Here is a 17,500-nt window from a genome sequence, read left to right as displayed (position 1 = left end):
GGATAGTAACATTGGGACTCTTTGGGACACCTGATTAAGAAACACTGAACATTTATGGTAGGTCGAACAAATATCAAAGAACTAAAGGAGCCATTTTTAAATGGGCCTCGAATTGTGAAGTTGACAGAACCTTAAAATCATCGTCTTCAATGTAGGCCTATTTATATTTAAAAACAAAATACCTTTGGATGGATAACATACCTTTGATAAACTCCTTGCCACTTGGTTGTTCTCTGGATGGTCACTGAGGGCCGACATGGGCTCCAGGATGTTGAAGGGAACAAATCCTATCTGGTCGAAGCGGTTGCGACACTTCCACCACCTCTTAGAGGACTCAACGACCTGCAGAATGATCAGATTAAATACCTAGCTTTGGTGTCAGCCTTAAGAGGGCACGCTACTCATGCATTTATTTTTGGCAGGATAATTTTGGGGTAGACTACTTGGGAAACTGATGCTACTGAACACAACACCATCCCACCACAACCTACACTATAATGGGATCAAACGTACCTCTAAGGTCTCTCCTTGGAGCACTGAGAGCTCACTACTGTTTCGTGCCACAAAGTCGTAACTGCAGTTGAACATTCTTTCGCCCTCTGGTGGTAGTGTGCTGCCATCTCTGTTGGATCGTCGCACATAGAGTCAAGACCAAGTGTGTTCATTGGGAAGTCTTGATGCGTCACTATAGATTTGGACTTACAACTCATCGCTTTGCTGTGGACCAGAAGAAGGCCTTTCTGACGTTTGCAAAGAAGGTTCCTGGGCACAGCATTTAGACATTTGGTAAATACATTTCCGGCCTCTGTCAATGAGTGCCTTATTCTGTCATCCTTCACCAATCTATATGGTCATCATATCCTACATGTAAATATAGCCATTTTGCAGACGATTTTCACCCCAAAGCGACTCCCAGTACAGGCCGCAGAGAACAATGAATGCGTCTAAAGGAACACTACAAAAGAATGGGTTGCATGACAACGTTTCTAAGAAAACATAACAGCAGAGAGTTCAGAGAAGTGTCACATGATTTGGTGCACATTCCAAGATGCCAAGTTGGTGCTTTTTAACCGTTATAATATGAATAATAACAACTGGTTGCTGGCTTATTCAGAAAATCTGGTCAAAAAGTACCACAATGGATGATGAATTTATTTTATGGAACTTCCGATCACATAATTGAAACGTTCCTATACCAAACGAGTGCTATGACAGATAAATGTCGATAATTGGCAGTACCTCCACGGCCCTCTTCGCACTGGATGCATCCTCTCTGTGTTGCACCTCAACCGGGTCGTCCCAAGGCTGACTGTCTGGGTTACCTGGTTCCCACCCATCCAGGAACACAGGGGTGTAGGGAGGGACAGACACCCCAAGCTGGGAACTGGCAGCAGGGGCAGAGGCAGCTCATGGGAACAGATAGTATAAGAACGATATAATGATAATCCTCCCTTTCAGTTACATGGTACTCTTGGAAGTACAAATGCAAAATGAGCAAAATGTTAAACACTATTGATATTACCTGGCCTTCCTGTGTCAAACAAATGCCTGCATTCCGATGAACCCCCGACGCCTCGTGTAAATGGCCTCTTACAGAGACATCTGTTACCCCCTATGGTTTCTCGTTTGTAGCTTTAGAATGTATATTCTGTAGGCTTCAAGTTAGACATTAAGTTAACAAATCCATACCCCGGTTAAAATCAGACACTACCAGCTTTAGGATTATGACTGTATATGCAACAGACAAATAAAGTGCCACACTCTTACAAATGCTTATTTTACTGTTTAAATGAATATTGCTTTCTCAGGACTCCTCTTTTAAACACATGTGGTAGGTCATGGTGATTTAAGATCAGGTTAATAAACAAGGCAATGAATGGATTCTAATCAAGGACCTCACTTCATATAACAGTAATGCATAATATATAACTCTTTTGTACGTAATGCTTGAATGTATGAATGTATGTATCCACTTGGGCAGGAAGATAAATGTTGATGGGGAATTGGAAGGGCCTGTAGAGCATCGTGAATGTCCAAGGACCACTTAGGGGAGGCCACACAATTAGAATATAACACGGAGCTTCGAGACAGTTTGCGAGTTCTTTGCAAACCTACTCAGGTGATGTTGTTACTCTCTGCAGTGGCAATAAAGCCTTGATCATTCAACCCTAGTCCGTCTCGACCTCCCGTAATTTATTAGAGTGTTAGACCGTGGGTTTTATCCACGACTATATCTAGGTAATTAGGAGGCTATGTAAGCCATAAGGAGGGTCGATAATTAGCACACTAAGAAGTTAGACGAGATAGATACTAGATAGCTAAGAAGCTAGATCATTGGGTCGTTAGAACACTTAGTAGTTTAGACTTTAGCTAGCTATATAGCTACCATGGTGAAGTCCAGTTTGGTCCTAGTGAATTCCAGAGATCTTTCTCCTCCTGGGTCAGGTGTTTCTGTAGCAGTGACACGGCTCCACTGGTCAGGGCAGGACTGACCACAGAGGCCCCCAGCTCTGGCCCTCCGGTGGTTTTGACCAACTGTGAGGGAGAGAAAACCACCACAGTCAGTCAGTCAGTCAGTCAAACAGTCCGTCAGAGGAATCGGTCAGAAAAGTCAAGTCGATTTACCAGATCCAGGGGAACGAAGACGTGATGCAGCAGTCCTGGGGAGTTGGGTTCTGTGATGAAAGGTTTGAGACGGTCCTGAATGAACCAGAAATAAGTCAGTTGAGATGGGAGGATCTGACTTGATTTGTTCAACTTCAAATGATTAACCAACATTTATTTTTCCAGAATGGGATGTTTGGTGCTCACCAGAAGGCTGAATGAATACTTGATTTTCTGGAAGATGCCCACAAATTCCTCCTCGATTGGCGGGCAAGCTTTCATGGTCAGCACATTTTCTGCAAAACAAAGAGTCTGAATAACCACATTGTGCACTTAAATAAAACAGTTTTTTTTTTTTAAAGTTAAGGCTAAATAAGCCAAAAAGTTGTTAATTAATTAAAACATACTGAATAACCTGAAATGGTAACCCTTCAACCTTACCTACAACAACGCAAACCTGCAACACACCCAAGCAACTTTAGCTCCAACACAAAAAATGAAGGACATTAATGGTCAGAATCTAAAGACTGTACCTATAATGATCTTCTATGCATCATTCAACAGACGCTTTAAGTGGGGGTAATTCCCCTCTTTAATGATCATCATCTCACCGTCTTCGTCTTCCTTCTTGCTCTTCCTGCTGCGTTTCTTCCTCTTTCTCCGCTGGTTGAGGATGCCCTGGGCGTCTGCCGCCTGCTGCAGGCGGCCCATGAAGCGCTCCACGTCGTCAAAGCAGTGGTTCAACATGTCCTAGACACCCAATGAACACAAACGCATACAATGCTGTTGAGAATTTTTTGGGTTACAAAGTACAGTAACCAAATAGTGTCTGATTAATTAATTAATTTCTTAATGGCTATTTTGTCCAGGTAATTTTAACCGATATGAAAGTTTAACTAATCTCCAGTGGTGGTAGTAGTAGTAGTTATTATATTTAAGAATGATGAGGGACCATGAATAGCAGACCAAATTAGCAGCCAGCTCACAGAGATATGAAATCTTTGACGGACAGACCGAGTGATGCAACAGTACCACAGAGGTTTATCTCTGTGACTCTTTGCTTGTTTCTGGTTTGCTACTGTCTCTACATATGCCTGTTAATGGTTACTGTGTGCATTGTTTGATGTGTATTGTGGTTGAGGAAGGAACTTGTGCATCATATGTGATGTTAGTAAACAGAGCCTACACATTCTGCACTGAATATTATCTCAGATTAAGCTTATAATTTATAGCAGGACTTCTAGGGGGAGACAACACAGAGTTTCGATAACCAGAATTGGCAAGGGGTGGAGCTAGAACTTATTCCCAGTTTCATCACACAGATATTCTACCAAAAAAAACTAATTTGTGCGAGTGGATGAGGCTTTGAAAGCGGTATTTAATATACACATACACTCTTGGAATGGCCAGTCTACACGGTGGGGATTCGAAACCTTTACGGACACGTTTTTACAGTTTACTACAGCTGAGTTTGTTTTCATCAATAACATGCTGCCAGATTCCCGCAAGATTCCCACAAGTATGAAGCTAAATAAAGCAAAACTTTCTAATTCCCTTTGGGTCTCACAAAGCTTTATACAAAATGGGTATCTTTCTAATAGCTACCCAGTTCAAGCTAGTTTGACGTGGGTTTTGAGAATGTTTGACAACGTTCCTCCTACCTGCTCCTATGGTACTTAATGTGTACATTTTTTCTAAAACCACTCTTATGAATGTGCATAGCAAGTTTCCTTGCTAAAACAGGGTTTTACTTACCCTAAAGTTTAATCTGTGGGAGTAAACTATGGTAAATACCCCCCAATTCTGGTTGTGTGCCAATAAGGTATCCCTCATCTCCTCTCTTATGTCAGAGTGCCGAACGTCCCTTAGTCAAGACTGGTCAGTTCTGAATCATATAGCAGCTACCGTATCATCAAAGATGAATCAAGAGCATGACAATTTTGTTACTTATTTTGTTTGGCATACTGTAGGTTGCTCTAATCTAGTTGCAAGCAGGATAAAAATCAGCTTGCCAATAATAGTGATGAATAGAACACAATCAACAACAATCCAAAGTGTTATTTAGTTTTGTAACCATCTCTGGGTTATCTTGTGTTACGTGCGTTATGCCTACGTACCACCTCTCTTTGTGGATTCACAGAAGATGACTGGGGCTCCAACGTTCCGCTATTCACTGAACAAGAAGAGGACAGAGGTCAGTGAAACACTCTGTCGATGTTAATCCTACACATGCTCACTCAATAAAACCTCCCAACTTTATTATTTAGCAGATGCTGGGATACAAAAGCAGGTTGGGGTTGGTTTCTCTCTCCCTCACTCACTCCCTCACTCGCACACGCACACGCACACGCACACACAGACACAGACACAGACACAGACACAGACACGCGCACACACACACACACACACACACACACACACACACACACACACACACACACACACACACACACACACACACACACACACACACACAAGAAAGGTCCCACTCAGCCAGAAGGCTCAGACAGTAACCCTGGGTACGTACCCTGGCTGTAGGCCATGGAGCCCATTGGAAGGCTGTCTGCAGGAGGCTGTTCTCCGTGAGTGATCATGACCCGCACCCCCGAAGGCTTCCCCGCGACCAGGGGAGGGGACTTGGTAGACATCTAGTTTTTGTGCTGTGTGTGCGTGTTTGTGTGGGGGGTGTTTTTGTTTGTGTATGTGCCAGGGTGTTTATATCATTGATGTGTATGTTTGAGTGCATGAGCATTCATTTACGTGAACATGTAGGCAAATAGTAGGAGACATAAACCAATACATCAAGAGAAGGGGATAAATATAGAATAATACAAACAGAAAATAATGATATTTCAAGGCCTTGGTAGCTTTTGTTTGGATATTTGCTTGGTAATTATTTGCACACAGAAAAAGCAGAATCTCTGCAAGTACTTCTTGTCCGATTTGGGTATAGTATAATAATCTCCCAGTGCACATTAACAATGATTTGGTTCTTTGTCAAGGTGTGTCGTGGAGATTTGGAGATTTAAAGATTGAGCGACGTTTGTGAATGCCTACATCTGTGGAAATTGTGAGTCATTAGAGGCCGGCAAACCTTCCGCTCTTCATTCGATCATTAACATGGCATTATGTGGCAACAGGCCACCTGTCATTCAATAACGACCTGCTGAGTTGTGTGTGTATAGTTGGTGGATTGTTTCTATCAGGTAAATATCCCACGCTCTCTGTACAACGAATCTAACAACAACAAAAGCAACAATGTAGATGGAACAGCTGACAACAGCCGACAGTAATCTGTCTTTTTAGCTCTCTGTCCGTCCCTCACTCTCTCTCTCTGATTTCTTTCGGAAAAATGACAAATTAGGACAAAACGTTTTACCATAAAGTGGCTAGCAAAGTAGGTGTTTACCAAGACTGTATTGCTTAAACATTCTAGATTTTACATTAAATTAAATTTGAGACTTTTATTGTAACTATTTTGAATGCGTTTCTAATGTTCTTATAACGTATTTCTTCGGCATTTTGTCTTAAATTATTTGAATTTTTCATGAATAGCACTTTGAATTACCGTGTTGCTGAAATGTGCTATACAAATACTTGCCTTGCCTAGTAGCCTACCATTAAAGACACAAACACCTTACAATTCTCTCTCTCTCTCTCTCTCTCTCTCTCTCTCTCTCTCTCTCTCTCTCTCTCTCTCTCTCTCTCTCTCTCTCTCTCTCTCTCTCTCTCTCTCTCTCTCTCTCTCTCTATATGATATAGAATAGAAGACCCATCACTATACCTTTCCCCGCCGTTTGAGTGTTTAAGTTAATACGCTGGGAGAGCCACCAATCCTTCCGCTGTTGTCCTCGGTGTGCATTGAGCTTAGCTGCGTCAGTGATGTCGCACCTTTTTCAGATATGCAGGAACGAGAAAAACAAGTCCATGCTCCGGCAAACCGCGCGTGGCTTTCAATCTCTTCTGGCAACGAAGACACCCGGTCGATGGTGTGAGTGTGACTGTGACTGTGACTGTGAGCGTGAGCGTGTGCGTGTGCGTGTGTGTGTGATTCTCTCTGAAAACTATCTCCCAACCTTACACTCTCGCACATTCTACAATCTACATTATTTCTCCTCTGCGCATCAACATCAATCTTTAGAGACACGGTCAAACCTGAACACTGGCGGGTAGAGATTGCCTTCTGGGCCATAGTCCTACTAGCCTAGGCAAACTATACCATGTTTGTGAGTACAGATCGCAGTGAGGCGATCTCTTCATTGGCCTTGGAGCCGTTCGGACCTCAAAGATTTTGTTCTTGGAATCAACGCAAAGGATCCTGGCGTTGCCAATATTTCCGAGGGAACCATGCCAACATGTTTCTAAAGACTTTTATTTAAAAGTCGACTTAAATATAAGTTAAGTCTAGATTTTGGCAGATCTTTGAGCCTACTATTGTAATATTTTGGATAGTGAGAACATATATTTTATACTGTGCACAATGAGATAGCTGTAGCCTACACCATAACAATATTGAACAATTAATAAAGGTCCCATGGCATGCTAATTTATGGATGCTTTAATATAGATATTAGTAGGCCCCAAACACAGTATTTGAAGACGTTCCCGAAATTCAGCCGTGGTGCAGAATTACAGCCAGCCACTACAAGCGATTCGCACATTGAGCTTTCCCCAAATTCGCCGTTTCGGTGTCTGTAGCTTTAATGCAAATGAGGAGGAGAGAGGCGGGTCAAGGAGGAGGGTGGGGGTGTGGCCCTGAGCAGGTTGCAGTCACGGTAACATGCGCTCTGTTTACAGGGGATGTAACGCAGTGGCGAAGCGCACACAGCCTTTAGCCGGGTTCTGTAAATATTCTAGAAGACACGGGAGTCCTGGAGCTCTATATCTAAATAATATCATATTATACATAGATATCAAAATCATATAATATATATTATCACGGCCAAAAGCTGTGTGAACCACCAGACGATATTATGAATCTCAATCGACCCCGCCGACGTCTCTGGTTGTTCCACGTCCACATCAATCTGAAGTAGACTGAACCACGACATGGGGGAGAAAGCGATTGTTGCCCGCGATTGTTGACCACGGTTGTCTGCCGCCGGAGCCTCGCTGCAGAGGGAGTGGTCAGCGCTTAGGCACCTCCGCATCCTGCAGCGCCGAGGCGGTGGTCCCTCGGCAGCGGGAAGCGGGGCTCAAGCGGGAGACATTCGCCGCCAACAATTCCTTTCTCCTCCATGTCGTGGTTCATGTAGGCTACTTCAGGGACTCAAAGCCATAGTCACTTTCCCCCAATTCCTTCTCAACCATGGCTGAGATAACCCCCACTATGAGTCTCGTTGTGGAAACACCAGAGACGAGTCCGACGTGTTATGCGCAATAACACCAACAGCAGAACGGTTATCCAAATAACAAGGAAGTGTACAACACTTGCGTTACAGTCCTAGAGCTCTATATCTAATAATATCATATAATACATAGATATCTATAATTCATATGATCACGGCCAAAAGCTGTTTGCGCCTCCAGACGATATTATGAATCACAAACAACTTTGTCGGGTTCTCCGACGTCTCTGGGTCTTCCACTTCCACATCAATCTGAAGTAGACTGAACCGCGCGCTGCCGGCTGCCGGATGCCCGCTGCCCGCTGCCGGCTGCCCGCTGCCGGCTGCCCGCTGCCCGCTGCCGGTTGCCGGTTGCCCGCTGCCGGCTGCCCGCTGCCGGCTGCCCGCTGCGGCAAGCAGCATGTCGCAGATCATGTATTTCAGGGAGTCAAAGCCAAAGTTCCTCTCCCCCAATTTCTTCTCAACCATGGCTGAGATAACCCCAACTACAGTCTCGTTGTGGAAACACAAGAGACGTCATAGAACCGACGTGTTATGCGCCATAACACCAACAGCAAAGACTTGAGTTACAGTGTGTTCAATCACACTGTGAGAAAGAGGTATTGAACCCCGAACTCACATGCGGGATGCGACGCAGCCAAGGAGTGAACTTTTGGAAGCAGGAGGAGGCTCAGAGAGTTTGAAGGTCCCATGACATGCCAACAGGTGTGGGTTGATTAGCCATTACAAGCCATTTTGGAAATCTGTCCCTTATGACATCACAGGTGGGCGTGTCCACCTGTGATGTCATAAGGATATGTGTGACGGTCGTCTCGTCACGCTAATAAAAACAAATAAACCGCTAATAAAAACTAATAAATCCAGACAAAAAGTGTTTTTTTTTTTTTTTTTGAGCATTCACGTGTAGGCTAGTATATAGGCCTACCTAAACAATTATTCACCTCAGGCTCCGTGATTAGTGGGGAATTATATTCCCCACTATTCCCTTTTAGTATATACTACAAGTGAACACTCCAAAAATAAACAAGAGAACCCTTTTTTCTGGGATTTATTTGTTTTTATTAGCGCGAGTTGGAGATCTCAATCATGGGATATTGCCCAATATCCCGGGATAGCAAACCAATCAAATTGTGCCATCTTAGGAGGTTCACGAAAATCAAATACACACTGAAAGATAATCAAACAATAGTCACACCGCCGCACCCATACGACCAAACCCTTGTGTTAGATTAATTCAATTTTCTTCAATCACTTTTTTTAATTCTGAGCGACACTCCTCGTTATCTTATTTCTGAACTTCAGTTAGGTTAAACATATTTTTGACACTTAAAAAGCTATCTCAATAGGCCAATATTCATAAAATAATCACAAATATAAACAACAACATACATTACTCGTTGATCTTGAGGCTGGCTGTGAAGAGTGCGCCCTCTTGTGCATTGGTTCTGAAATTACATGGCGCCCAAAAATAAAATGTTTAAGTGGTTACAGAAAGGTAACGGAAAGTTGGGATGAACACTGTTACGCTCCTGGAGAGCGTGGATTATTTCTCCCCCCAAATGAGCTAGATCGAAGATAACAAAAACTGTATTTATTAATTAAATGGTAGCATGTGGAAAGGCTTATAATAGCATTTCAACATTTCCATATAATATAATAGTCTTACGTTTCACTGAATATATTTACATTTCCACCAATATTATGTTTTACATTGTGACTATTCAATGTAATTGTTATGCATGTTTACTCTTATTATATCGTATGTTTTGTGGTAGGCTATCTTGAATCTACTTTTTATTATTTTTCTGTGTTGATTTACGTCTACATCGCCCATAAAGCCCATTAAAACTCGAACATTGGAGAGAGAGAGAGAGAGAGAGAGAGAGAGAGAGAGAGAGAGAGAGAGAGAGAGAGAGAGAGAGAGAGAGAGAGAGAGAGAGAGAGAGAGAGAGAGAGAGAGAGAGAGAGAGAGAGAGAGAGAGGGGGGGGGGGGGGGGGGGGGGGGGGGGGGGGGAGAGGCAGAGGGAGAGGGAGCAGGAATTTAAGACAAGTTGTTGGGACCTGGAAAAAGTTTCCTGAGCTCAAGGCTATCCTGACCAATGCATCATTACACAATATAAAAGTCTTACACTCTAGGCCTACATACACATTAACATTTGTATCATATTGTATTTATAGCCGACTTTCATAAATGAGCAGGGCTATTATCATTTTTATTATTATATTGTTATTATTGCTACTTATATAAATAATATACAGCATATAAAGTTTACAATTAATAAACATACTAATATGATTTTGCAATGTATGCTCAATAAATATTTTTCATGCCAATCCACCCTTTCGAATCTTGAATCTCAAGAGAGGGACCGCTTTCTCGACCGCCCGTTGCTGTTGTAGAATATAGAGGCAAGGCGGGGCGTAAAAGTTTTGGTTAGCGTCCTCTCCTCTCCATGTGCTAACTTCATGATTTGAGCGTGACTTGTGACAGCTGTGCGAACCTCCTTGACAGCAACATGTCTTAGGAACGAACAAAACAAACGTAGCCTTTGTTACAGTCCAAAATCGGTTTAAGGTATTTAAAGCAAAAAGTAGCTACGCGTAGCGGAGGGGGCGGGGAAGACAATATCTGAACACACTTTACTGGCACGCGTTTCCACAGCACTCGCAGCATGGTAAGTAAACCCCCGCTGCAACCCTTTTTCCAACAACTAGCCTACATCTCTTATCTTAACGGTCTGTAGGCCTACTGTCATTGTTCTACATTACTGGAGTTGTCTGCATAGAAACAAACACGCGCTACGACGCCGTTGAGCAGTAGGCCTACCGTGCACATCGGGGTGGTCTGCAATAATAAAAGTAAAGCAAACCTTTTTTAAGTGCAATACAGTGTGGCCTATTATATTCAGGGATGCACTGTTGGATTGTTTTCCAATTTTATAAATGCCGTTTCAGGAGGAAAAATGTGGTCCAAGCAACGTAAAATACCATCGTATTCAAGCTTTAGCGTTTGTTAGTCATAATTTAAACACGCAACATCCACATGCTGCATCATTTTAATCATGGATACACAATTAATGCATCCACGTGGGATACTTCATGGATATAAATGGTGGTTCAATCTTTCGAACTAATACAAATTTCAAACTATTCTATTCATCATCTTATTTATTTATAATCATTATAACTAATATTTTCATTATAGATCCGTTTTGATAGAGCCGTTTTTAAGAATTCCCTAAAAAATGCTTACACGTAATATTTCGAATTGTTATAATTTTTTTTGCCAAAAGGTGGCATTGGTGAACTGGATTGAAATGGGTTCAAAAAAGGAAACATTAGAAAAAACAAAAAAAGTTGCTTCGATTCCCTTGAGGAGCTTAGCTGAACAACGTTCTTACTCAGTGACCTTGACTCCAGCGTTGACACCGTAATATCTTGATAACCAGAAATAAGTAAATATGTTCACTGTAACACTATAGGTCTACATGTCTCTCAAATAGATTTACCACACAAATTGCATGTGTCGGCTCTATTTTCGCAAAGATGATTTTGATCCACAGGTAACCATTACTGTTCTATTTATGTTTTCCTCTCCCCGTGCCAGGAAAAATATCTCCCTATCCATACATTTCAGAGCATATATATATGCATGCGCACGCTTTTGGCAAAAGACGGACGCACACACAGAGCAAACATTGTGCAATGTTAAACATGATGCAAATTTGTTGAGAAGTACATCCAAGCCAGGTGGAACAATGTGCTTGGATTTGCCACAACATGTGATGGAAAGAGCCTTGATAATCATTTGTACAGTCAACATACATAATACGAACCACCCACAAAGATCTCAGCCTCTAGTTCATTCCTCTTTACAATGGAGGGTATGCTGGATTTGAGAGGTGTTTACATCTCAAAATACCCTGCCAACTGTTGTTATTATTACAGTCCCCAAGGTTAAACAACAGGGGGGGGGGGGGATTTTATCTACTGCTGTAGCACTCCTCTCTGAAATGTCCTAGGTGTTATCCCCAAAAATGTAACTTACCTCTAGTCGTATTTGAGCAACAAGCATAACCCCTATCTGCCCCATAATGACGCGTATCTGAATTCACTGCTAAATGACGATGGACAGCAAAATGGTAAATGTACTACCAACGTTGTATTGTCAACAGATGTTGACAATACTGTTCAGGCTGTTTCTGTCTTGAACTGTGCGGCTGTGAAACCAGCAGATGAAAGAAAAGCGCAGGAGACTCTCGGTAAAGATTGATAAAAACGACAAGGCGGGAGGTGTGCAACACCTCCCGCCCGTACATCATCTCTGTCTATTTTTACACTCACCGAACCACGATTATGGAGTGCTTGTTGTAGAGTTTGTTCTACAGTTGTAAAACTGTGCGTGAACATTATTGAACAGCAACATGCTAGAGGATTGCTTGGCGTACTCAACGGTGTAATCCGATACCAACTTGTTTGAACATGTGACCCTAATTTGGTCCTGTCCGGCACAACTGGTAGTGCATGGTTGGTTATGGTCCAGGTTATGGGGACTTCCCAAATGACTACCTGGATTTTGGGGGTGTCTTGAAGGAAAGGATCTTTATTTTGGTTATTTAGAGCACTTCCACTTTCATCAAAATGGATTTCAGAGACAAGTTGGTATGGAACAAGTTAGACACGTTACTCAATTACACCTACAGGAATGGCTCAGACCCAGAGCCTATAGGACCCCCTTTAGCCACTAGACCAGCCTGTACTAAATGGTCAGTGCTGGGAACCAAGAGACAAGGAGATTGATGCGTGTCAGAAAGTGAAAGTGTTCTGTATCGCTTCGAGTTGCCATCGGGGATGCGATCGGTCAATCCTTGCAGTTTTCACTATGCATGGTATAGGCATGTTCCCTCTGCAAGTTTTGGCCGATAAATAATGAAGAGGTTTTGGAGAGTCTGCATCAGTGTCCTCCCAAGCTGGCTAGATTTTCAACGGCTGCCCTACCGGCATTGCACATCTAAGTCTGAGTCTGTCAGAGTGATATTCGTCCTGACATGATTCTTGATATGCATCGTCCATTTATTTTCTTTCTATTTTTTTTTTTGTTACTCCCATCCCCATGTTTATTCTGGGTCACAGAATACCTACTACTCATTCTCCTCCCAACACACAGCCACCCATAATGAACATTAGCTATTCTCGTAGGGTCTTTATTCACAATAAAAGGTGGGAGTAGGAGCATGTTGGTTGTGGTTGCTTTAGCATTAACAAGCTGAAAACCCTGCTAGTTGTCTTGGAAACTAAAGAGCGCTTGGGAAGTGTGGGAGAGTGTGTGGGTGGGTGGGATACGGTTTCCTGTCATGTGATCGACTGTCAGTACTATATCGACATCTTGGACTATAAATAGAATAGAGTAAGAATATAGGAGTCAAAAAAGGACATTTTGAACACATGGAGAAGACAGTTCATATGACCCTTCTCATATGAATTTTGATCCTTGAATTTAACCTCCATTTTACAGTCAGAATTGAATCACATCTTACCAGAATGAGAGATATTAATTATTAAAATATTTAACCATTTGTGAAATGTTTTTTCTTTTCTATCAGTTTCTGTAACCGTGTGTCTGAAGGTGATCTAACCCTATTCGGGTAACACCACATTAGCACCACCCCCACCACCGACCAACCGTAACCCAAACATCCCTTTTTGGAGAAGCCCCCCCCCCCCCCCCCCCCCCCCCCTAGCTCTCTCTTTCTTTAAGGGCTCCCCTCCACGTGTGTGTGTGTGTGTGTGTGTGTGTGTGTGTGTGTGTGTGTGTGTGTGTGTGTGTGTGTGTGTGTGTGTGTGTGTGTGTGTGTGCGCGTTATCAGGCTCTCTCTCTGGGCCTGGAGGTTGGTCTCTGTACTTGGACAAAGTCACAGACTTGGCTCAGACTTTTTCCACCTCCCTTTTGACCCGTGTCATGCCACGTATCTGCACTGGTCCTATGCAATCATAGACCTATTTTCACCCCTAAGTTTGTTGACAGGTTTTGCTGCTAGTTGGATGAGCTTCTCCTCAGTTCCTACCACATCATCCAGTAGGCACCCGCCCCTCTCCGGCCCCCATGTGGAACAGATCTCCTGTGTTTATTTATGAAATGGGAACGGCAATACGTCATGCCGTTACGTTTCACATGGGGTCTTTGGTAGGCTAGCATGAATAGAATATGAATGCTGATTTACCCACAAAGAAAATAGACATTCTGAAACCCTCCCTTCCTGGCTCCCTTTGAGACATTTTCCCATAGGCTTAAGTTAACGTATTTGTTTTTTTTCTTTTACAACCCCCACTGAGGCACATGTAGAATGATCAGCTAAGGGTTAGTCTCACAGATCATAAGGATTTGGTAAGGGTAAATATCAGCAGGAAGGTGACCTCACTACTGCTTATCCTATCAGCAACATGGTGTACAATAACATGTTTCACGAGAGAAGCACAATGACTTGAATCAGACTTCTGAAGTCTGATTCAAGTCATTGTGCTTCATTGATGAAATGGACGCAACTGATTTTTATTTATTTTTTTACGTACTAGTGTGTAGTATATATTTCATATTGGAATCGTCCTGCAAGGCCACTGTGATAAGTACAGGCATTTATTTAACAGAGCAGTTTTTGGCATCGGTTTTTTCTATTAAAACAACCTAGTTTTGGTGGCCACTGATTTACCTGCTTATGACCCCAGATCTTAAGTCTTTATTTGCCCACACAGTAGAGACAGAATTTATGTTGCATAGAGAGGAAATTAGATTTCCTTCTTTTCCTTCAATGATTGAACAGGTGATGCCTATTTTCCCACTGGGCTACGTGGCTAAGCAGGTGACCAATGACAGATGTTGCTGCTGAACGAAGCTATGGCGTTCTGGAATTTGAGGAAGAACAGACTACACACAACAGTATTTAGTTTAGAGAGTTTATAGAGTTTATAAGCTGACTTTGAGATGTATATTAAAGATTATACATATTAGAGATTTCACCGGTGGAGGCATGAATCTGTATGGTAAGAGGGTTATATATGTAGTCGAATAGTAACTTTTTGGCGCTTGTGGATTTGAAGATGACAACTGCCACAACGCCAATCAGCGTTCACTCAATAATATAATATCATACAATATATAGGTATCTATATCATATAATATCACGGCCAAAAGCTGTCACCTCCAGATGATATTATGAATTAAAGTCTGCGTTGGGTTCACGGACGTCTCTGGTACTTCCACAACAAGTAAAGACTTGTAGTGGGGGTTATCTCGGCCAGAGTCCTGCAAGGGTTCGGGTACCCGAAGGGTGACCTGAGAATTGAAACGGGTGAAAAATAATACTGTGTCGAACACGGGTGCGCGCAGGTAGGACGCATGAACAGCGTGGGTCGGTCGCGGGTTTTACGATTGGGAGCGAGCCTTCTCCGGTGCTGGATATGTTATACAGAAGCGGAGTCAACTAAAACCGTCCACATTGGACGATGTGCACAGCAATCGTGGGGGAAGAAACGTTGGGTTTGACTCTCTGAAATCCAGATGTACCGCGATTTCAGATTGATGTGGAAGGACCAGAAACGTCGGAGAACCCGACGGAGTCGTTTATTCATAATATTATGCAGAGGCACACACAACTTTCGGCTGTGATATTATATACTATATTATAGATGTCTATGTATTATATTATATCATTTAGATGTAGAGCTCCAGGTCTCCCGCTGGAGCTCCCGGAGTGTTCTAGAATATCATGTAGAACAAGGCCAAGAGCTGTGTGCGCCCGATAATATTATGAATAAACGACTGCGCCTCTGGTACTACATCATTGCTTCTTTAGCGCTCGTGTTATCTATCGGTTACACGGTATCGCAAAATCCATACCGTAGCGCAAATTCTCTATACCGGTGTACTATCTATATATCGTTTAAACCATGCACCCCAAGGTCCCAACCACTGGCACTGATCTGTAATGTGCTTGTAGTTTTTTAGCCCCCCCCTTACACTTCCTGCTTTAAGTGATGCAAAAATCTTCATTTTACGTCATTTAAAGGAAGAAGTGATAGAGGTACATACGGATCTCTCCCGTCTCAGGGGAAAATTAGGGAATGATGCAAGACCATTCAAAAATATGACTGGGTTTCTGACGATAGAAAGCTTAATGCAAATGGATGAGGTGTCCCTTTAATATCCCCTTTGTTTGACATTTTGCTAGCAAGATATTTGGTAGGTATTTAAATAATAAGTCCCTCTATTTGTGGTTATTTTATGTTTTCAGATTCTGTTTGCCTTCACTTTAATTAATAATAATCTCAGTACAATTCACTTCATTTCACTTAGTTTTTTTCTTGCGTGTCCCATGTCCTTTTCACCCTCTTCTTAATGCTCCCCTAATTGATCTATGCATTGAATGAAAGAATCGGCATGATAACGAAGGGGAAAAACCAACCAAACCCTACCAATCAAACCAAGCCTTCCTCTCGGTGCGTTCCAGGCAGAGAAGCCTCCACTGCCCACCGACGACGCGGAGGAGAGCCACTGGTTGGACGAGGGCCAGGTGGAGACCCAGTTTGGGCCGAGCCAGGTGGCTGGTGGCGGGGCTGAGGGGCAGGACCGTCCAGCCTGGGACTCCAAGCTGCAGTATGTCCTGGCCCAGGTGGGCTTCAGCGTAGGCCTGGGGAACGTCTGGAGGTTCCCTTACCTGTGTCACCAGAATGGAGGAGGTGTGCAGTTTTATTTCTTTAAATTGTTATTCTTTAATTGAATCCCCTTTTTTTAAAAAAGCCTTTGAGCCCACTGTTTCTGGAATTTGAACACTGAGTTTATAAATCATATGTTTTGGGTTGAGAATTCTCAGAAAGAGGAGGGCGTGTCATCCCCATGGTTACAACCTTTAGCACTGTTAACTTGTGTATGAGCGTTATAAAGAGCGATGTTGTGTAAGAAATACGCCACACACCGTAGCGATGTACTGCAAGTATCCGGGAATCCTATCCCTCACTCGGAAGCAAACATTAAATACATCGCTGCTCAGACGGAGCTTCACCATCAACCAACACCTATCGTTAAACTACAAGTGCCTCTTGGACGCCGCGATCAACCACTGCCTACAGACCTCCAGATGTCCGCACTTCCGCATAGATGGCGACATTGACGATCATATAAGACAAATTACAATGTTTAAATCAAAGAAAAACTATTTTGGGTTTACTGGCATTTTCTCTTTAAGACTCTCTTTAAGTTATGTGAGCATAAGAATATCCTCTTTGGTGGATGCTTTTATCCTCCAATTTTCTTTTCTTCTTCAGGTCAGAATGATGGGTTTGTAAAAAGGACCTCAGTGTTTCAGCCAACCGCCCTGTATTGTGGGTTTTCTGCAGGGGCGTTCATGGTGCTGTACGTGATTCTGCTGGTGGTGATTGGCGTTCCCCTCTTCTTCATGGAGCTTGCGGCGGGCCAGTGCATCCGGCAGGGCAGCATCGGTGTGTGGAAGCACATCTCCCCCAAGCTGGCGGGCATCGGATACTCCAGCTGCTTG

At 43.0% G+C, this 17,500-nt stretch overlaps 2 protein-coding genes across 4 annotated transcripts in view; one reads left to right on the top strand and one right to left on the bottom strand.

The window, feature by feature from the left end:
* Positions 1 to 6,738, bottom strand: part of eps8l1a (EPS8 signaling adaptor L1a) — an 8,986-nt gene extending 2,248 nt beyond the window's left edge. Inside the window, exons 1-11 of one of the 3 annotated variants that reach the window (XM_030379564.1) lie at positions 6,389 to 6,738; positions 5,132 to 5,264; positions 4,722 to 4,777; positions 3,216 to 3,354; positions 2,812 to 2,900; positions 2,626 to 2,700; positions 2,387 to 2,535; positions 1,240 to 1,384; positions 704 to 762; positions 514 to 622; positions 202 to 342 (exon numbers count right to left, since the gene is read on the bottom strand). In XM_030379564.1, the coding sequence (XP_030235424.1) occupies positions 202 to 342; positions 514 to 622; positions 704 to 762; positions 1,240 to 1,384; positions 2,387 to 2,535; positions 2,626 to 2,700; positions 2,812 to 2,900; positions 3,216 to 3,354; positions 4,722 to 4,777; positions 5,132 to 5,252 (1,083 nt within the window). In that variant the 5' untranslated portion in view covers positions 5,253 to 5,264; positions 6,389 to 6,738. Of the gene's footprint in view, positions 1 to 201; positions 343 to 513; positions 623 to 703; positions 763 to 1,239; positions 1,385 to 2,386; positions 2,536 to 2,625; positions 2,701 to 2,811; positions 2,901 to 3,215; positions 3,355 to 4,721; positions 4,778 to 5,131; positions 6,324 to 6,388 lie in introns of those variants that run through there. The other 2 variants (XM_030379550.1, XM_030379556.1) reach the window with 2 other exon arrangements.
* Positions 6,739 to 10,332: 3,594 nt separating this feature from the next.
* The window catches only part of slc6a16a (solute carrier family 6 member 16a), an 18,067-nt gene continuing 10,899 nt past the window's right edge, over positions 10,333 to 17,500 (top strand). Inside the window, exons 1-3 of the mRNA XM_030339251.1 lie at positions 10,333 to 10,627; positions 16,457 to 16,685; positions 17,343 to 17,500. Of these exons, the coding sequence (XP_030195111.1) occupies positions 10,625 to 10,627; positions 16,457 to 16,685; positions 17,343 to 17,500 (390 nt within the window). The 5' untranslated portion in view covers positions 10,333 to 10,624. The remainder of the gene's footprint in view (positions 10,628 to 16,456; positions 16,686 to 17,342) is intronic.

This window comes from Gadus morhua, chromosome 2 (genome assembly GCF_902167405.1).
Source record: "Gadus morhua chromosome 2, gadMor3.0, whole genome shotgun sequence".
NCBI classification, from domain to species: Eukaryota; Metazoa; Chordata; class Actinopteri; order Gadiformes; family Gadidae; genus Gadus; species Gadus morhua.
Note: the sequence above shows the minus strand (reverse complement) of the source record. Positions and strands in the feature narration are given on the sequence as shown.